Source organism: Lissotriton vulgaris, chromosome 1_1, assembly GCF_964263255.1.
Source record: "Lissotriton vulgaris chromosome 1_1, aLisVul1.2, whole genome shotgun sequence".
Lineage (NCBI taxonomy): Eukaryota > Metazoa > Chordata > Amphibia > Caudata > Salamandridae > Lissotriton > Lissotriton vulgaris.
In genome coordinates, this window is record NC_141685.1 from 1,006,144,761 (window position 1) to 1,006,167,072 (window position 22,312).

Here is a 22,312-nt window from a genome sequence, read left to right on the forward strand (position 1 = left end):
TCTTTGAGGATTTCAATCATGTCAATTTCAGCATATTTGATTAGGATAGACAACCACGTTCATTGATGCTTCTAGGTTATTTGTTGCTCACTCTTTTATCATCAAGGGATTGGGGTTATCAAAAATTGGTGCAATCATTATTCTTAATCCCTTTAGAATTCTATTTACCTCATGATTTTTTTCTAAAGATTTTTTCTCCCACCATTTATTGAGTTCAGTGCGTAGTAATTTCTCTAGATTCTTTAAAAGTGCTTTGGTGTCATTGTTCTTGTTTGTGACCTTCTTTCTGCCACTTTGCTCTTCCCTGATATCAGGCAGGTTAAAAAACAGGGCGTCCGCCACGGCCTCACGGTCCTGTAGCGCGTCAGCTGATGCCATGATGCTGTAGTTCATGCATCAAAGCAGATTGCACACTGGTGCTCTAAACTAAAATCTTAGTAAAAACACCGATAAAATGAAGAACCCTATCTTTCTCCCACCCGCGTGTTCAAATGCGTCAATGCAACACGCTGACTTACCGCTGGTGGACTCGCTTCTCTCCCTAGTGTCCTCCGACTCAGCAGGCATTCTGTTGGTTACTCCGGCGCTGCAGTAGCTGGATTCCACAACGGGAGAGGGCTGGCTTGAGACTGTACTCCTTCCGGGGTCAGGAAATAATTTGCATGCGCGAAGACGACTGCACGACAGCCGGCTTGGGAAGGGGGGGGGGGTGTATACATAATATATATATCTATATCCAAACAAAAAGAGCAGCCTCTTTGGGGAAGCCCTCCCGGAAAGTTCATCCCTTTTCACTGTGGACTGCACGTGGAGACAGCTTTGCCCTCGCATCATATTCCTTGGCCCAACATGTTTCAGACTGTCGTCCTTTCTCAAGAGCCCCACACAAAGGAAGAAGGTAAACAAACAGGTAAGTCTTCTGCAAGCAGTCTCTTGAGAAAGGACGACAGTCTGAAACATGTCGAGCCAGGGAATATGATGCGAGGGCAAAGCGGTCTCCACGTGCAGTCCTCACTGAAAAGGGATAAACTTTCCGGGAGGGCTTCCCCAAAGAGGCTGCTCTTTTTGTTTGGATGTATTTCGGCCTTTGCCGGTCGAGGGGAAGAACCGCCGCTAAACCTAGCGGATCCTGAGCGGCTGGAAATCTGGTTGTTTATCGGGAGCGTAAGGCCCAGGCAGTGAGACATCGTATTGCATAGGTGGCAGCAGGTATCTCTTTCATCAACCCACTGGGGTTATATTTACTCCACGTTTTGAAAAAGACAAGTACCTACAGGGGTTTAATTGAAACAGTAAGGACTGCTACTACCATAGTGCTTTGTGGCATACGCCCACTGGAGCGGGACACACGCCAACATGGGCGCGACCAATAAATATTGTTTGCAGAAGACTTACCTGTTCGTTTGCCTTCTTCCTTCGTGTGGGGCTCTTGAGAAAGGACGACAGTCTGAAACATGTCGAGCCAGGGAATATGATGCGAGGGCAAAGCTGTCTCCACGTGCAGTCCACAGTGAAAAGGGATGAACTTTCCGGGAGGGCTTCCCCAAAGAGGCTGCTCTTTTTGTTTGGATATATATATATATATATATATATATATATATATATATCACGCTCCACTTCCGTCTTTTCTCCCTACACTCGTGATCAGATGGACGCTGTGCATTTAATTAAGGCTCAGGTTAAAAAAAGCATTACTACAAATAAATATGTTGTCAGTTACATCATTGAATGTAGGAATTAATCTTGAAAATATGCAGCCCTAAATGGGCATTACAGGTTCACATTCTAGCCCACAGATCGGCAAAACCCCGATGACCAAATCAGTCTCTTACGTTTCCATTAACCCCTTCCCTGCGGGGCTCATTCCCCTGCTGTGCCTGGGGGAGGGAGGCGCGCACGCAGCGCCGCAGTGCTCATGACGAACTTGACTCTTCATGCAGAGTGGTGGCGCTGTGCGCATGACGAGCTGAGCTCGTCATGACCACGCCCGTCCCAATGGAACGCCCAGCACAGCAGGGGAATTATCCCCGCGTGGGCGCGGCGCTGCAGCTCGTCATGAGAACAGCGATACCTTGTCTCATGACGAGATGAGCATGGAACGGGTTAACCTATCTAATATTAAGGGTACTGTTAGTAAGCCACCCTGATTGGGTCCTGACACAAATTCAAGATACTACTTTTTCACAACTACACCCACTCATCATATTGCTTGATGTCTTACAAAGAAATAAAACTCCCCATTACGCAGCAGTTCGCACCCTATACTACTCAATTACTATAAGTGGATCACCATTTCCTCCCCGCTATTCAAACCACACTTTTGTCTGGTTGTCAATGATATGTCTGGACTCTCCAATCTGCGGAGCTGCAGTTGCCGATCTCCTCTCACATTCGGAGGTACATGATCCATACCAAAGAATCGCAACAGATCCCTGTTACTTTGATGGTAGTCTCAAAGTGCTGAGCCACCGGATATGTAACATCGTTATTAGCAGTGGCTCTAAGATGCTCCAAAATGTGTACGTTTGTCTGCTGTATGGTACTGCTGATGTATATCAAGCCACACGGACATACCAAACAGTCAACCACGGGTTTTGTTACAATTCATGAATTTGTTGATTATTTTTGGTTTTTCAAGACCTTGCAGCTCACAGGTTAGAACCTTATTGCTATTTTTACATGCCCTACACTTCGAACAGGGGATAAATCCCGCTATTTTACCAAAAGCCGATGGTCTGCTTTTTGTGGCATATTGACTCTGGACTAAATAATATCTTAATGTCCTTGCTCTCCTGAATGACATTAAGGACGCTTTTGGCAAGTCTTCCCCAATAATGGGGTCAGATGTCAAAATATGCCAATTCCTTCACAATGCCCTCCTAACGTCATTGCAGTCACTAGAAAAATCTGTGACCATCCTGAAATTATTCAGGGCATTTCCCCTCTTACTTCTTCCCTTGGTTGATGTTTCATCACTGATTAGTGCAAGTCTCGATTTCACATCCACTTTGGTTTTCACCTGACTGAGAGTTTCTCTACAATACCCCCACACCTCAAACCTTTGCATACTCTCCTTGGCTGCTGTTTGGAAATCGCAATCCTGTGTGCAATTTCTTTTTATCCACAGCAGTTCGCCATAAGGAATACTAGTGATAGTTTTTTCCAAATGGCAACTGCTAGCATGCAGCAGGGAATTCCTCGCAGTTGGTTTCCGTTGCAAGGAAGTGCATAGTCTGCCTTGCGCAGGGAATACTGTGAGATCAAGGAAATTCACAGATATCCTGCTAATCTCACCTGAAAATCTGAGGTTTAAGTCATTCCTGTTGAGCACCTCCAAAGATTTGCTAGCTGACTGCTCAGTACCCTTAAAGATAATGGACAGATTGGCAATGTATCTGTTCCAGCTCATGACCCTACAGTCCATTCCTCATTGGTCTCTGCACAGGCCACATGCTTCTCCCACCAGCCCACAAAAAGATTTGCGTAACTAGAGGGCGAAGCAGGTGCCCATCGCAGTACCTCGTATTTTGCTGAAAAGTTGGTCTTGGAACAAAAAAATGTTACACAGACAGAAGCCCACAAATTCAATCAGCATACAGGTGTGTTCAACCAATGTTATTGATTGTTCTCCTAAAAAGTGGTTCAAAGCCTTGAGTCCCTTCTTATGTTCGATACTGGTGTAGAGACTTGAAATATCCATTGTCATCATCACTGAAGAACGACGTCGAAGACTCCATTAAGGTCACTGTCGAGGTATCTCCAGCGGAGATCGACATCGAGGCGTTGTACTCTGATCGACGTTGAGGCGTACTCTGAGATCGATGTCAAGGCATACTCTGAGATCGATGTCAGGGCATACTCTGAGATCGATGTCAGGGCATACTCTGAGATCGATGTCAGGGCATACTCTGAGATCGATGTCAGGGCATACTCTGAGATCGATGTCAGGGCATACTCTGAGATCGACGTCAGGGCATACTCTGAGATCGATGTCAGGGCATACTCTGAGATCGACGTCTGGCATTCTCTGAGATCGACGTCTGGCATTCTCTGAGATCGACGTCGGGGCATTCTCGACGTCGGGGCATTCTCTGAGATCGACGTCGGGGCATTCTCTGAGATAGACGTCGGGGCATTCTCTGAGATAGACGTCGGGCATCCTCTGAGATAGACGTCGGGGCATCCTCTGAGATAGACGTCGGGGCATCCTCTGAGATAGACGTCGGGGCATCCTCTGAGATAGACGTCGGGGCATCCTCTGAGATAGACGTCGGGGCATCCTCTGAGATAGACGTCGGGGCATCCTCTGAGATCGATTTCGGGGCATTCTCTGAGATCGATTTCGGGGCATACTCAAAGCTCGAAGTTAAGACATGCTCGAAGAGCGACGTCTAGGTATTCTCCAACGGCGAGACGCCGTCGACATTCACCGTTAACAAGCAGGTCGATGTTGAGGCATTCGTCGACGTTGAGAACTCTATCATCTTTTCCCAGGCTTGAGGAGACCAGGAAGAAGAGAAGGCACATTTACTCCTCGCCTGACTCTGAGTATTTCAGAACATACTCCCTGTCTTCGGAGCATCCACCAGCGCCACCTTTATCTCCTCCACCTCCTCCTCTTCTGCCTCCTCCGCCTAAGTCTCCTCCACCACTAGCTCCAGTAACACCACGGAGACCACAGTCAAGATCGCGCCATTATTCTAAGTGCCATCGCCTTCGTCACAGCTCTCGACATAAATCGACGACTTCTCAAAGATCTCATCACTGTCGCCATCATTATTCACATTCAAGATCTTCTACATCTACTGATAGTTAATCTCCTACGCTAACTGACTCTTCACCTCCACGAATTTCACCAGTGGACGATGTCTCCACTTTTCAAGAGGTTCTAGTGAGGGGAGCTACGAAACTAAACATCCCTTTATTGGCTCCAACTCCAACAACATCTGTCATTTTTGAGACCCTACAACAGAGGTCTATGGCTAGACCCATATTACCTCTGGTGACAGGTCTCCTTGAACTGGCCATGGAGCTCTTTCTCACTCTTGCCTCCGTCTAGACAGAGCCTTCTAGACTTCACAAGAAGTATCGTCCTCCAGAGCAGGATCCAGCTTTCCTCCACCCTGGCACCTGATTCCATTATTGTGGTAGCGGCAAGGAAACATGCCACTACTCCTTCATCTTCAGTTCCTCCAAACAAAGAAAGTTGTAAGTTAGACTCTGTGGGTTGGAAGGTGTGTGGAACGGCAGCAACATCTATGAAGGCAGCTAGCAGCTGCCTTATTAGGCAGCTAGGACAGGGTTCTTTGGAAGTCCCTGAATCAGTTTCTTGACCAACTGCCCAGAGAAAAAGGGAAGACTTCATGGAAATCCTTAATGAATGTCAAATGGTTTCAAATCAGGTGATTAGTGCGGCAGCAGACTTCGTTATCAGCCGTTCACGAATACTGCCATGGGATAGCCCGTAGTTGACAATCTTGGCTGTGTCTAACCGCTCTCAAACCAGAGACGCAACAAAGGATTCTAAATCTGCCTTTTTCTGGTGCTACTCTTTTCGGAGCCCACGCCGATGAGCAAATGTCACGAATGAAGGCCGAGAGGGAAACTCTTCTGGCAGTCAGCTTAGAAAGACCTAGGGAATAAAGAAAACCTTTTCGGCCTTATCAGCGCTGTTTTTCGTCTCATAGAGGCCACTCTTCCTTATGGTATCTAAGCCGCCAACAGGTAGGTGACGACAACAACGGCCGTAGCAGTCATATCAACGACAGCCTAGCGATCTTCCCAGCAGCATCCTCAAGTGGTTCACGGGCCTCCTTCAACCGTGCTCAAGAACTGTTTGTTTGAAACGCGCAGGTGGAGGAGAGTGATGGTCCATCAAAGAAGTTTAAATCATCCAAGAAGAGTGCTGCGTATTTCATCTATTTTGCTATATATATATATATATATATATATATATATCACTTCACCTCGTGATGCATCCAATTGCTTGGGAGAAAAGACAAGTGCAGACAACCAATTGTGCAATAATTATTTTATTCTTCAGTCATCTGCCATTACGCGTGCAAGCGGCCTTGATCACATGACAACGCTCAACAGAGTGTCCCGCTTTTTAAAGTGCCAGTGCTTAATAGATTCATGAAAATAGACAAAATACTCTGCTCCACTCAATATAATACATGCATAAATGCTTGTGATGTTTTTAAAATGTCAACATTGAATCATATTTACTTGCAACATTAAATATGTCAACAATTATACGAATTAAATATTATTTTTTATATAATCCAATGCAATCATACAAAACAAAATACTGGCGTAAATGCAGCGTTGAGCAGTGCTCTAAGTCAAGTTCATGAATTAAGTTTAAGTGAAAATCAAAGAAAAGTGCTCCCTAAACGTGAAAATGAAAATATATCTACATATATAAAAAAAACAAGTATATGAAGTTCAGTAGCATCCTAATACCCAGCACATTGTGTCGCATATTAGTAGCATATTAACTTTTCAGATTGGCTCAAATGATACCATTACTGATTCAGAACGATCCACTATCATGCATTTTTATTAATTGCTTAATGCATTCTATACGCCTTTGTGGACCCTTATTTTATCCATAATAACTTGTGTAGATAAGTAAAGTGCCTTTGTGCTACAGTCCCTCAGATTAAAGTGCCTAATGCCCTAAAATGCAAATAGAGAGAACTGGAATTCTAGTAACAAGGTTGTGCAACAACGGCAAAACAAATACTAAAATCATATTTCTTGTTCAGCATATCAACATTTTCCAAATTTCATAAGGGATCAAAAAGGGCCAGGGGGACAGTTGATGTATAAATACACTATTGTAATCGTACATTCTATAAAAACCCTGTTTAAAATGACTGGAAATAAAACTCAATGATAAAAATACCCTATGCCTAAAACCAATCATTAAAACCAAGTTAATACAGAAATAGTATTAAATAATTCTCTTTTTGTTAAAAAAAAGTCAATGTATTGTCCCATCCTAAAAATATGAAAACAATCTCAATACATTAAAATCATCATGCTAATGGTTGACGGATCTTTCGCTATTGCTAAGAGAAGACTTCATTATTGCTCATAGAAAAGTATGGAGATCTTCCGTGGTATTGAGCCCTCCTGGGTACTTAGAATCAAACTCTAGAATATAACTAGTCTCCAGGTGTCTCAATTTGACTTCTCTATCAGCCCCTCTTTTTAGGTTTCGCCTGGCATCCACTGCGCGGCAGTGTTCGCGCAGGCGAAATCTTTTGTTTTTCATTACGGGGCTTTCACCCGCCCGTCTCTTTCATTGGCTAGTTCCATAAATGGAGGCTAGCCATTGGAAGAGAGATCTGTCCGTAATTCTCGGAGCAGATTCGTGGGCGTTCCGGTGATTTTTTTCTCTCTCAGCCCCTTTGTGAAAGTCATTGCGGCGGTGGGCGGATGTTATTTTTTTGGGGGGGGGACGGCATGTTTTGATCATTTGTTCGTGGCTGACTTGCAGGCAGGAGCCAGGCCTCGGCCTTTCCTACTGCTCTGTGTCTGGGTATGGTAATCCCCTTGTTTAGGAGGGTCGTGGAAGAAAAATGCAGAATTTACATACCAAAAAATCGTGAGCCAAATGAGTCTGAGGATCCATCAGAGGATCGTTAACATCTACGGTTGGTCTCCACAAATACCACTCAGCTTAGGTATCTGTTAGTCCTGCGCTGTTTTTTAAAAATGTTCACTGTTTCCCTGTAGCGTTATTTCATGTTCCAGTTCTTCTTTCTGAACAATATCCACGAGGTATTTGTTGTCCCCGGATCCCTAATGTCTCCACCCCATACAAACTGGAGAAGTTGGCGCGGAAACCGTGCTTTTACACTTCCTTATTGTCCTTTGTCTGGTCGTTGTGAAGTGTCGCGAGATCACGGCTGTGCCCTGTGTCGGCCCCCGTAGACTCCTGTGCGGTAGCTGTTTGTGGCCTGCGCACAGAGGGGGATGAGCGGGCGCAATCGCGGTGGGGGGAGGAGGTGAAGGACACTGAAGCCCACCCAGCCCATCCAACTGAGTGCAGGAACAGGGGGACCTTGCGAGCCGGGAGTGGAGTGGTTTGGGAGCCCCCGACATGTCAAACCTCAGCAAGAGCACGGGCCGGAAGGACACCAAGATGCGGATCCGGGCCTTCCCGGTGAGTGTAGGATGCGGTTTCAGAGGCGGGCCTGTCATCGTGTTGTGAAGTAGCCTTTATTAGAAAAGGAGGTTAGGGTGGTCGTCAATACTGTATGTACCCCTTCTTACCCCCACCTACTGATCGAAAGGCATAGCCACTTCCCAACCGTTCCGTCCCGAGCAGGACTTCTGTTTTCCATCTCTCTCTCTCTCTCTCTCTCTCTCTCTCTCGAGTTGTTGTTGATCTGAATCTGACAGTTGCTCCGCTGTCAGTTTCCTTCTCAGCCTCGGGGGCTTCATTCAAACCCCCGGCTGGCCCTTGGCCAGGTTTCCACATATCAATGTTGCTAGTATGGCTGCTCCAGAGAAAGAGGTTGACCGATCAGCCACCTGTGGAGCTCTTCTGGCAGGAAGTGAGGATAACACCTTCCTTCCTCTGAAAAGTCAGAACCCAACAACCTTTGTATACAGATCTCTAATATGTAACATAGGCGCTGGAAGTAGGTTTGAAGGGGGTACTGTAGCACCGTCAAAATAACCATGCTGGAGTCCGAAGGTGATTGAACAATAAAAGTGCCTTTAATTTTTATTCATATGAGAATCTTGCTGGTGGGAAAAGAAATGTTGTGGGATGTCACTTGATACGCTGCTGAAGTGGGTGTATAGAGCTGCGTTTCCTTCATTGGTATGTCTACTATCTTCAGGGCCATTGAAATTATTTGGCTGCAGTTTTTTTTCTCTTAATTAAGGATTTGCCACATAATCTTTGCCCAGACATCATTACCATGTGCAAAAATGACCAAATAATGAAATACCATCAAAAATGGACTGCATTATGTTTCATAATATCTTGCCTCATAATTCATTCAACTTTTAAACCTAATTTGTTGCTCCCCTGTCACATAATTTGTTGCTCCCCTGTCACATAATTTGTTGCTCCCCTGTCGCATAATTTGTTGCTCCCCTGTCGCATAATGCGTTGCTCTGTCGGTGTGTGTTGCTCTGTCGGTGTGTGTTGCTCTGTCGGTGTGTGTGGCTCTGTCGGTGTGTGTGGCTCTGTCGGTGTGTGTGGCTCTGTCGGTGTGTGTGGCTCTGTCTGTGTGGCTCTGTCTGTGTGTGGCTCTGTGTGTGTGTTTGTGCTCTGTGTGTGTGTGCGCAAATGCAATAGGTCTCGCATTTGTGAGAGATTAAGCTATTGGCATTCTAAATGACAATGCCATTTATTTATCTGCTTTCAAAACCAACACATAAATACAAAATTTGTCATTTACAATGCCAATAGCTCAAACCTTTACAAAGGCGAAACCGTTGCATTGTAAATGCTTGTTGTAATGGGGATGGCTTCAAGAGCAAAGTATTTCAAATGCTGTGGGTTGCTGTCATGAACAGACTGAAAATGCCTTGCAACAGGGTAATTTTGGTCCTGGTTAATTATTGCCCTGATATGTTGCAGAAATCATTTGTGGACTGCCAGTTTGGTACTCCTTATGTAGTTCAGGTGTCAATCACATTTCAAAACAAAAACAGAATATTCTGTCTTGCATGTTAGGTGTTGCTTGATTTCCCTAACTCTGTTGGAAAAGGCAGTTGTGAAGGTTTTTACAACGGTCCCAAACTGGCAGGCCTTGCATGATAGACATTTGAAAAAACCCTTTCTTATCGTCAACCAAATATCTTTGTGGCAACTCTCCTGACTATTGTTGACCAACATGTTCCCCATACTCATTGACCTTCTAAACGTGATATGATTTGAGAGCATCTGGCCACCTATCACAGGGTCTTCCTGGATAAAGTGCCAATCGTGTCTTATGATGCTCCTCAGCTGTTTCTCCTGTTTTGAGTATATTAAAATAAGTCTTGCAGGTTGTGTGCTCTGTACAGAAGCTTCCTGGGATGACTTTAAATTATAGGCAAGGAGATCCTCCCTGGCCCTCGCTTGAGATCTTCTCATAGCGGCATCCACTATTCCTGTACTATAACCCCTAGCTACGAACCTATTGCGGCTTTCAGTTTGCTTGATCCTTGCATCCTTTGTGTTACTGCAAATGCTTTGGATGCTGAGCATCTCCCCATACGGAATGCTCCTAATTAAATGTAGATGAGCACTAGATGCATGGAAAACTGTATTACCAGCCGTAGGCTTTCTAAAAAGGGTAGTAGTTAAGACATTATTTTCTGCTAAAATTTGAACATCTAAAAAGGTCACTGAGTGCCTGCTAATGGTAAAAGTGACTTTAAGATTAAAATCATTTTGATTGATTTCATCTATAAATTTTATGGCACTTTCTTCACTTCTTTGCCACACAATACACAGATCATCGATAAAAACACAACCAAGAGACAATGTTAGTGGTATATATTTGTTCATGCTTTCGCATGAGGACCAGTTCCTCCCACCAGCCCATGAACAGACAGGCATAGCTAGGGGAGAAACTGGCCCCCATTGCGACTTCCAGAATTTGTTGATAAAGCTTGCCATTAAAAAGGAATAGATTTTCAAGGCTAAAAAGCAACATATCTAACAACATTTGTGTGTGTTGTGCAAACATCATAGGTCTTGTACTGAGAAAGTACGCCACAGCTCTGTCCATCTTTGTTTCTAATACAGGTATGTGAAGAACATACATCTAGTGTTACAAGTACCAAATCTGGATCCCAAGACAAATCTTTGATTTTGTTCAAAAAGTCACTTGTATCTTGGACATATGACTTAAGCTGCTTCATATGCACCTGCAAGAAATAGTCTATGTACCTGGAAAGATTTTCTAGCAGCCGATTACACGCTGCAATGATGGGCCTGCCTGGCGGGTTCTCAAAATTCTTATGGACCTTTGGTATAAAATAGATGGTTGGCACCAACGGATGTTCTTTTTTGATTAATCTATACTCGTCCCAACTGAGAAGCCCCAAACTTTTCCAGGCTAACAAGTTCTTAAACAAGGAGTCCTGAGTGCTTTAATACTTGAGTGGTGTACTTTTTCTGTTACATTGAGGATCATTTAACTGACTGTATGCCTCATTCATATAGTCTTCCATAGGCCAAAGGACAATGTTGCCGTCCTCATCAGAGGTTCTTATAACCACATTTTCTTTTTGTAATTTTGCAATCAGTTGGTTGTATTTCCTTTCTCTGTTGGTATATATTTTTTCGATCTGTTGATGGCAAAGTTCAATTTCTTTATCTGACTTACTACATGGTCCCTAAAAAAGTATCAAGTCCGTCATGGGCCATCAGGGGAACACATTTTGATTTCATTTTAAATGGTGTTTCAGGTCTGGTCTGTCCCCCCAGTGAGGGGATGTCCTGGCTGTCAATTGATCTCCACTTTCCAGTTGGCACAAGTCCCGATATAAGCCTATATCTGAGACTGATAGCCCCCGAGAGTCATTGCTGGTTGTGGCCGTAGTGTTTAAGGCCATTGAGTCAACTGAAGACCTTTGTTGATTAAATTTTTTGAGTTTTAGTTTTCTAATGAATTGGTAAACATCTGCTCTCGTTCTGGTATACTGGAAGTTAGATTCTGGGCAGAAGGACAATCCTAGGGATAGAAACTGAGTTTCTGCTACCAACAGGTTGATGTTTGCTAAGTTCGCGATAGTATTTGCCTCCTGCTTATCTATTCCGCTGTCAGTGCATGGTAGGCCTTCAGTTGATTTTCCTAATTCCGTTTGGCTCAGCCACGGCCCCACTTCCTGGCGTCTCCCCCTTCTCCTTTGGGTGGGTGTGTGTGTGTGTGTGTGTGTGTGTGTGTGTGTATATATATATATATATATATATATATCTATCTATATCTATATATCTCTCTCAACTGCTCTGGGATCCCTGCACATGGGCGGGACTATTCAGCGCTTATGACCATCATGGAAATACCCCGGCGAGAGAAAAGAAGTTACAGGTAAGAAACCATTCCTTCTCCTTTCAAAGCCTATTCTTGATGCTGTTTCTTTTCTCGGAGGCAATCCGGAAAGGAGTTTGTGCTTAACCTGTAGTACAGAAAACTATACTAGTGTGTGACCGGTGTACTTGTAGGTGGCCTCCACTTCTGCATCTTTTATTTGTGTAATTGGAGGTAAAGTTTTATCCTGCTAGTGTTGTGGTGTGTGAGAGGTAACTTAAGCTTAGCTTGTAGTTTTCAGAGTGCATTAATGTAAAGGTTTGCGATGGCAGTATTCTGAGAGTGGTACCATAATCGCGATATGTGTACTTCTCTGAGATGTCAGTGTACTCTGCTTTGTAACTCTTTAAGTTAGAACTTTACTTGGGATACTCTGTGCTGATCCACTATTTTAACGTACTTGGAATATGTTGTGTGGTGATCTAAAATGTTACTGTACTCCTATATATATATATATATATATATATATATATATATATATATATATATATATATATATAGTGTAATGGTATTCGATGAAGCACAAGACTACAAATTCCATTGCAGGGCTGAGATGGTACTGTACTGTGACTTTTGGAATGCTCTGAGTTGGTACCTTTGTCCCGATACTCTGCAATACTCCTAGATTGTACTGTACTAGAGAGACCTAGAATAATGCTCCAAAACAATGATATGCAAAGTACTGCCCGGCGCCCAAATGTGGCCCTACTGACCTTTACATGCGGGTCCCCTGGGTAACCGCAGAACGTGGCTGCTGTTTACTCGACTCAGCACCAACATTAAATCCAGCAAACCTGTAAAAATGATACACTTTTTGAAGTTTGAAGAGGCTATTTCATTAACCTGCAGAACCGTTTCAACCTAGTTAATCGGATATTAGCAGTGCATTCAGAAGTTTTAGTGATTCTTTTCAAACATGAATTTAGAAACGGTCATGCTCTCCACTACCCAACCCTGACAACAGTGCCATTAGCGATTAAATCTGAACACAGGAGACGGTTTTATAAAGCATTCATCCTGAAGTCATGTATTTTGAGGTCCTCTTATATGTAATAATGAAGGAAAAGGAGGGAATTTAAAATAAAACAATTGTCCAGGATCACACAATTTGGTCAAGTGGGGAAGCCGGGATTCATCCCAGGTCTTCTGGTTCCACATTGTGCAATTCAGTTCAGCCACTAGTCGTACATGCTTCACTTCCCCTACACCCACTTTACTCCCCCCATGTCCCCATTCGACTATGAGTTCAGTCCTTGGTCCACCAAAGACCAAACCTTTTGGCCCCCGGGAAAATATTTGCGAGTAACCATGCTCCAAAACATCACTGTCTTCAATATGTAATGTAATACCCCGACATGGTGCTGTACTTTGGATATGCAGTGCAACATTGTGAGAGGGTACTGTGTTCGGGACTTGCAGTGTAATGCTGTGAGATGGTACTGCACTTAGAATATGTACATTAATGCTCTAAGGTGGGATTGCACTCTGAATATGTTCTGTAATACACTTAGATCGTACTGTGCTTGGATATGTAGTTTAATGTCCTGAACACAGTATTCTTAATTTGTAGTGTAATACTCTGATGGGATACTGTGTTCTGCTGTGGAATTCTCTGAGATGGTACAGTGTGTGTGTGTGTGTGTGTGTGTGTGTGTGTGTGTGTGTGTGTGTGTGTGTGTGTGTGTGTGTGTGTGTGTATGTATATAATATATATAGAGAGAGAGAGATATCAGCTTACATCATTACTGTACATTTCTATATATTTTCAGCTTACAGCATTACTGGGCGTTGCAGTGCCATCTCAGAGCATTCAATATATTGTTTTGCTCTGAGTTTGCAATGCACAAGGGATATGTATATGCACTGTAGTGCCTAGAGATAGTACTATATGTTGAGTATGTAGTGCAGTGTTCTAATATGGCACTCTCTCCTCTAGATAGGTTGTGTAATGGTCGGCGATGACACTGTACTCGGGATATTTAATCATGCTCTAAATTGAAAATATATAGCGCATTGCTTGAAGTTGATATTGCACAAGCGATACGCACTTTGAGATGATACTGTATGTACGGTATGTAGTGTAATGTTCATACAGTATGTGCCGGAAATATGCGTTGTGCTGTAATACTTTAACCATGGCCACCACTCTTTCTATCATGCCCGGGACTCCTACATTAATTACACCTAACTTATTCGACATTACACAACCCTTGAGTTTGGGGATAACCGTACAGTGGTACTGCGTTTTCCGGGTTAAAGAAGCTTTGGTGCACAGTGGCGTACTCACCATTGCTCCCTGTTTGACTACTATCCTGTGGTGGGAAGGGGTACTGGGGAGTTCTTGCTCTTTTCTTCTGGCCCCTTTGTCAGTGAAACCTGTTACTGAGTGCCTGGCGGTGGGTAGATGTGTGTGCTCTCAGGCTATTAAGTGCTCACTCTGAGCTGTGAGTGGTGTACTGTTCTGCAGTCAGGCCATATCCCCAGGCAGCACTCGAGTCAATTGTAAGCGATACCTACACAGTACACACGCCAAAATATTTTAAACCGGAACCCCGGAGTAAGCGCCTGCTGTAATATATGCCTGCCACATACCTGGGGGAGGGTGGGGGCGGGCGGGGGTAGATAACCGTGCATCGCTCAGCCCAGGATTAGTTTGTCTCTCAGGATTATTTTGGACTAAGGGGGATTAACAGACGCCCTCTGTCACGGCACTGTGATGGGGATTTGAGCCACAGAATATTACCGTGAGGACTGGAGCATACTACATCAGGAGCTTCATGTCGCCTCAGTGGTTGAGACAATGCCAGCGGTGGGCCTTTAAAGCCTCTGTTAGGCTTTATCCAAAGGGAAGTAAATGTAGTGAAGTGTGCAGTTGTCAGGGGTTCAGCCTGATGTTGGTCTTCTGCAGTGGCTTTCGATTTCCCTGCCTTTTTTTGCGGTCTGCTGTTTTTTCGTTTTTTTCCTCATCCGCTTTGCCTTTCATGTGCAGCTCCAGCATAAACAGATGGGTTTTTAAACTAATACTCTGAAGAAGGCTCTTTAAGGGCCTTATTGAAACACGAAACTTTCAATCCTGGGAAAAAAACGTGATACTTTCCAAAGAAATGTTAGGACCGCTTTAGAGTATTTTCAATGCACTGAAACCATTCTCGAATCCTTGTCCCCAGCACACTTTAAGCATTTTTTGAAAAATATGACTCCCGATTAAGCTATGAGCTTGTTATGTATGGCACACTGCCTTCAACTATCTCATTATAAATCTTTCATCTCTACAGTTGAGTTTAAGATCCGTAAACAATATGTAAGAATTACTTCGGAGCATAGTATTAGGAGATGTACCATCATGCAGTGACTAGGGTTATTTCCTTTGAAGGGTTATACAAGAAGTCCGTGTAACCTAGATGAAGACGGTGTGATATGCAGCAAATGCAATCACGGAACCCAGGACTTAACACATGTTTATGTTCCAGTAAAGAGGTAATTGGGGCTAGAAATCGTTTTTATAAAACCCAATGTTTTTAGATAAAACTTCTCCTCCTCCACTTATCTGATCTCTTTTTTGAAATAATTTTATAAGATGAGATGGAATTATCTATTTAGTATAATTGTTGATCTCGTAAGCGATCGAAATCAATAAGAATTGGATGTGCCGCGCCCCTGATATCATATTTTGCTTTGTTTATATAACCTCGGTGCCATGCATGCAGTTTCAGTTATTTGGGCACCTGCATCCCTTCCTTTTTTAGGAACGCAGGTGCTCTGCTTCCTCCTTTAGCCTCCTGGGTTCTGTCTCCCACCACGTCCCATACTCCCTGGTGCTCGGTCCTGTTGTAGACATTGCTTTTTTATGTCATTCCGCTTTACGTTCATGACACCCTTCCTGCCTCATCTGCACAATTGTTCTGGTCTGCCCTGCCCTCAGTTGTTCTGCACCTCTTTCGCCTCTTGTCCTTTCAGATCCTCTGTTTTTCCCGCGACAGTTTCTGACTCATTCCTTGGTGGTCCTTTGTTCCAGGTGCCCCACCTCTGCTACGTCACTTCCAGTCGGCGTGTCTCCTCCATTTCAGTCCTCTCCTCCTTAACCTTATCTTGCAGTTACTCTGCTCCCTCACTCACTCCCTGTGCTTTCATCTGCTGTCCCGCTTTACGTTTCGGTGATGTCTTCTTTTACTTCCCCCACGTTCAGTTACTCCGCCTCCTCCCTCCCCCCATTTAGTTTCTCCTCACTTACTCTGCTCTCCCCCTCCCCCCTTTGTGTAGTCCTTTTAATTGATTTGCTGTGTCCTTTCTTATTTCTTTCTCCACTTCCTCTTCACGATCTAGCGATCTGTTTGCCTGTTGTTCTCTATCTACCACTTGTTTTTTCAGTTTCCCTGCCTGTTTTTTTTTACCCTGTGCTATTCAATTCGCTGTCTCCTCCTCCTGTGTGAAGTCATATTTCTGGCCCTCCTTCGATCCCTGCTCTTTCAGTTTGCTGCTCTCTTCCCTCTGGCCCCTCCTCATTTCCTTGTTTTTCAGTCGCTCTGCCTCATGCTGTAGTTTTAGTCGTTGCTGTGCTTCATCCCAGCTCATTCGGCTACTCTCCTCCTCCCTTGCCCTCTCCCCTGCTCAGTCAGGATTTGTTTAGTGGGGTTAGCTGTTGTGACAGCTTATAAATAGTAACTATCCTCGTTGCCATGTTACGCAGCAGACACTGGTTTCCAGAGAGCGTTTTTTTTCCAGTTTGTTTTCTGTCATCCCATCACGTGCTCCAACCTGTCCTGCCCGTGGAAGAAGGCATCCCTGCGGCTGGCTTGATACACTTTAAGACCGACCAAGAGCGAGCAGACTGTCCATCCGTGGCAGTGTGTGTTTTTGAACCCGGCTTCTTCAGTTGAAGGAACTGTCACCAGGTTCCAGAATCCGAGAAGCCGTGCCCGGCCATGGCTTAGTTTGGTTGCCTGTCTGTCTCTGCCAAGCGAGTGCCAGGCCTAAAGACTGCGCGGGGACCTTGTCCACGCCAGGACCAACGTACTTTGCCGTTTGTAGATAGATGGTGTTGCGTCCCAGGGATGAGCACTTTCCTTCCTGCGTGATTTCCCGCAAAGGGGCACATGCTCCTAGAAGCAGAGTCTTACCCAGGCTCTTGGGGTCCGATAAGATCCTCGTCCCCGCCGTGGATATATGCATGCTGCAGACCTTGGACTGGTTCCTGTGGTGCGGAGTTGAAGATGGAGGAACTACCGGCAGACGTTGGGGCATCGCTCAGACCTTACTGTCACTGGTAACTGGACAGGAAGGAAGATCGCCGATTGGACAGAGTTTGGAGGTCTCGCATTTGCACTCAGGGCAAAGTCGACCATTTGTTTGACTAAAACATGTTGTAACGCAAACATTTGTGAGATAGTTCCTTGTTTGAAGAGGCGTGGGGGGAGGACTTCCGCATTTCCGAAAGGGAAAGGAACGTACGAGCTGAAGACTGCAAGGACAAGTGTGCACTCCAGCACAGCATGGATGGTAAGGAGGAGGGCGGGCACTGTAGCACGTCCATTCCGCCCACTGCGTCTAAAACCACCGTCTCAAGCCGTAGTTGTGATAAGTAGGAACTAACCTGCCCTGCTTGCCTAGCGCAACCTGATAAAAACGCCGTTCGCTTTTAAGGGGTTTGAACACTTTCTTACGCCCATACGAGTTTTCTGGCATTTAGCTAGGACTGACTGCCTTGGTTCGGGGCATTTTCTATGCGGCGACGCATGCTTCGCTCTCAGGTATCCAGGGACCTTGATATTCCTGTAGTGTACACTGTACAGGGTTGTTTGCTCGGCGCGGAAGGGTGGCTTATCACAGTATGTCTCTTACTCTGTTTTTTGTAACATGGAGATAAGTGAGGGAAGATGGACCGAGGAGAGCCCGATCAATTCTGGAGTAAGTCTTGCACCCACCCGTCAAAGTCTCGCTTGACATTAGAATTGTAAGGTCTGCAAGGCCACAGAAATACTTCTGATGCGTACCACAGTGACTGCCTTTCTGTGTCTGCGTTATTTTATTTTAAATCCTTTGATATGACTTTTCTGACAGATTTAAATTGGTGTCTGTTTAGTGAATGAAGTGTCGTGCCTGAGACCGTGTGTTCCCTTTAAATCAGTAGGGGATGTGTATTTGAAGTACTAACGCATCTTAAATCTGCCTGTGTCCAAGAGGGTTTGTTTATGGCATTGAGTATGCGCTTTCTTTTCACGGTATAACTTGATTAACCTAAAGAGCACAAGACTCCTTTCTCTGTCTCAGGTTTCAGTAATTCTTAGGAGTTTTGCTAGAACACAGTTAACTATTTAAGTATCTGGTAGCATAAAACAGGAAGTGTAATTCTAGACTTGACCTTCCCTACCCCACACCTATGCATAAAAGTTTGTCCAAAGGGTAGCACCTTGCATTTAAGGTGAAGAGTGCTTACCTTACCCCCCATATTTGATGCTGTCCTTGGAGTACAGTGGTATTTTCTTAACTCTACAGGCCCATCTCCCTCAACCTGGAATTAACAAGGGAGACCCCTAAAATGCTGATACAAGCAATCCAAGTTGTCTGTTGGAGACCACTCTGCTTGTGCCTTTGAACTGATGTCCGGAGTGACATTGTTTTGCACCATGAAATACATCACTAGTACGACTTGTGAACCAGTTATCTACTTCAGAACTACTCCCACAAGTGCTTGAAATGGAAAAAATACAAGTGCAGGTACTCTGTGCCAGAGTACCTGCTTGTTTCTGAGAAGTGCCAGTTCTCTCCAATGAAACGTATTACGTCTTTCTTGAGAAGTGCTGTACTCTCCCTCTAAAAATAAAAAAGTGCTTGTACTCCGTACCGGACAGTACCGGCCCATTTAAAGCACTGTCTCCCACCGCAAAAATGATTTCAGGCAGGGTCCGCGCACTGAACTGGAGTTGAAGGGCATCTTTCACCGCAAGTAACATCACTTGAAGTGTCTCACAGGTTCCGTACATAAATGAGCTAGGTGGGGCTGAAAACTCTCTCAAGCTGGAGTGGACCTCAGTTTGTCGGTCCCCTGAATGTAGTACCTGATGCTGTATGTTTGCCAGTCGACAGTCGTATAAGCATCATGCTTGTATAAGCTAGCTATGGTAATTCTTCCCTGTCGGAGGGTTAAATAATGGACTGGAAGAGCAGAGTATTTTTTAGGAATTGAAGGTGGCACACAACTAACCCATGGAAATAATGTCCAAATGTAGCCTGGAAACACTCAGAAAAATTCTGTCCTGTGCCCCCACCTCCACGCCCATCCTCTCACCACGCCACCCTAACTAATTTGTACACAGACTTCGAAAATTCGTCTACATTTCTATATCAGTCTTATGAATGTCAAGACCCCCCGACCTACCTCTGGGTTTGATTTCAAGACACTATAAATGTTTGATCCCAGGGACCAGGTGCTTATATAAAACAGGGAAAAATTAGTAAAACTGCTGTGATAATTCCCTTTTTGTAAGGCTTCATCACCCTATTTCACAATTTGGAGATGAAAATAAAGTATAACACGCAGTCATTTTAAAGGTGTGGTTTTGCACATATTTATGTCGAGCATACCAGTCAGCACAATTGTCTGGTTTCAAAACACCTATTGTGGGCTGAGAGCTTACCTGGAGGTAGAACAAGCCCATTGCTTACCATTGCTTGGTTTTGTCACTCATTTGTTCGCTCCTTATCTAATGGTTTTCTTTGTTACAGTTTGTCAATCTTACAGTTTGTCATTAGTGTGTTTGTCCCTCCCCTCGAAAATAGCCTCTTTGCCATCTCTAATGGGCTGCCTTTTATACCTTTCACTGCTGATTTCCAGCAAACGAGTTTTATTTTAATGTAAGCAATCCATGTTAATGCATGTGTTTTCTAGCTGTCACTCTTGTGTGCTTCTCTTCACCTGCTTGTGCTCCATATTGCTCTTTGTTGCCCATAAGCTTCTCTCCACCGGACTCAATGTTACTCTTTATTGCCCGCGTGCTTTCTCCCCCAGGACTTGTTTTCCTGCCTCACCCATCTGCTTCTGCTCTCTGTAATGATCTCTTGCAGTTGCGCTTCCCTTCCCAGTGCTTCACATTGTAGTTTCTCTGCTGTATGTTTCTCTCCCTCCAGCATACTTGCTCCTCTCTAGACCATGTGCTTCTCTACCACCCGCTCTGTATGTTACTCTCAGCTGTGCGCATCTCTACTCGTTGTTCTTCCCCATCATTTGCTTCCTCTGTGTTGCTTACCCCTTCCCTCTCCAAGTGCCTCATTTCAGAAGGCTTACATTCCAGATTTAGACGAGAAAACACACAGTTAAATCCAGTTAATACTTGATGTGAGAGCTATTTCAAAAGGAACTTAATACTCTTTAAGTAAAAGGAATACTCTCTCTTGTAGACACCTCCAAATGGTTGACCCTGCGATCTGCTTCCTCTGCTGGAACAAGATCAGCATATGTATGAACTTCACACACCTAACAGTTGTATTTGGGTCAACAGGAGCCCCCTTCCAAACTTATCACAAATACTTAGTGGGATGAGGGTTGGTAATCAATCAAGTTTATTTCGGGGAGGATCATCTTGAAACTTACAGTAAAAAAGCAAGATTATCACTAACATAAAAAATTGTGTAAAATGCCATTTGTGCACAATATCTAGCATATACATATGTTAAAATATCAATAAAATAAAAATGCTGTGCGATGCAGGTCTATGATTACATGTATTTCTATCAGTAGTCACTAAGGTCTAGTTATTGTATCATCTATATTGTACTCCAAAACAGGGTGATCTTTTTTCATATAACTCGTAAGGGTAGACCTCAAACGCCATGCCGAATATAAAAATTTAGTCTGACCAAAGACAATGGCATCTCTAGTATCTATCTGACTTCAAAATTCTCAATGCTGTGGAACACTGCCTAACTCCCAGTAATCGACAAATTGGGAGAATCCATTTATTGCTGACAGGTGTACCATTTACAAAAGAAAAGGCAATGTAGCTTGGTTTCTGGAACCGGTTTTAAATCTGGGCATGTGTCAAGTTTGTTACTGCCTGAAAAAGCTGTTAACAGGTAATGTTCAAAACTGGAATTTCAGTGAAACCGATTTTGCTGGTAAAGATGCAATAATATCTAAATATAAAAGTGTTTTAGTGCATTGGCTATATGTGTAGCATACTGCCAAATAAACCTACATGAGTAAAGACCATTAACTTGCCTTACCACACCATCGGGTACACGTAGGTATTGCAATATGCCGCTGGGCTTAGATTTGGTGACATTAGTATTTCAAAGAACTATTTACAACATTTTAAATAGTTGCTATGTTTCCAAAATAACATTTCATAAAAGGGAAATCATAAAAAAATTACAAAGTATATAAGGAGGCAATACAAATTGAGGATTGATTGTCTAAGGGAATATTATGAATTGATGGAAGTCTCATAATCTTTGTGTTAAAGTCTAGAGAATACTGGAAAGAAGGCTTCTCAACCTCTTAATAAGGATCATTTACGATCATTTTTGAGACTGACAAAATATTGTTCCAAATTAATAAATAATTTTGATGAAAATTTAGAACCTATAAGAACTTGGTGAGGCATGTATGGTGTTTACAGGTAGGAGGAACAAAGAAATGTGTGAAGCATTCAAAAAGGTCAATACTTAGAACATTTTGATACTTGTACTAATACACACATAGTAACAGATTCTAGCAAGGTAGTATTGGGATGATTTGACACAAATAATTGAGGGCTAAGAGCAGATTATGGCACCTAAAAGATACTAGGTATTTGGTTTGGGGATCTACATTAAACACGAAAAACAGACCATAAATCCATAGAGCACATTTTAAAAGTGGAAAATGACTGTAGGTCAGTGTAGCACCATATATCCAGGTGAATGCAGTGTGTTAGGGATTAAAACCTGGAAGTTTAATATGTTAAAGGGTTAAGAATAACATAGCAAACTGGTTCAGTACTTCCAGTTGGTAATGAATGAGAACATAAGTGAACCAAGAGAAGTGAGTTTGTGAATGGATGGTGATAATTGAGGAAGAGCTAACTCTGGAAGCTAAGTGCATAAAAGAAACTGGGATCACAGGCATGGACTTTAGGTAGGCTGTTAGGTGGTTGGTATGAAAAGTAAGTTGTTGACATAGTTCCGCTTGTCTAAGCACTGAACTGCAACATGTCTTTTCCAGTAGCCTCCCACGTATACTTGCCCTCCGGGTTGCCCCCTGGACAATATTACATCGTCCTCTG

At 43.8% G+C, this 22,312-nt stretch overlaps 1 protein-coding gene across 4 annotated transcripts in view; it reads left to right on the forward strand.

Moving 5' to 3' along the window:
- The window catches only part of LOC147748392 (cAMP-dependent protein kinase catalytic subunit alpha), a 1,196,191-nt gene that overhangs the window by 489,179 nt on the left and 684,700 nt on the right, over positions 1 to 22,312 (forward strand). The window contains exon 1 of one of the 4 annotated variants that reach the window (XM_086961172.1): positions 16,801 to 17,549. The exons of the other annotated variants lie outside the window; for them this stretch is intronic. Within the exon in view, the coding sequence (XP_086817298.1) occupies positions 17,543 to 17,549 (7 nt within the window). The 5' untranslated portion in view covers positions 16,801 to 17,542. Of the gene's footprint in view, positions 1 to 16,800; positions 17,550 to 22,312 lie in introns of those variants that run through there. 4 annotated transcript variants of the gene reach the window in all.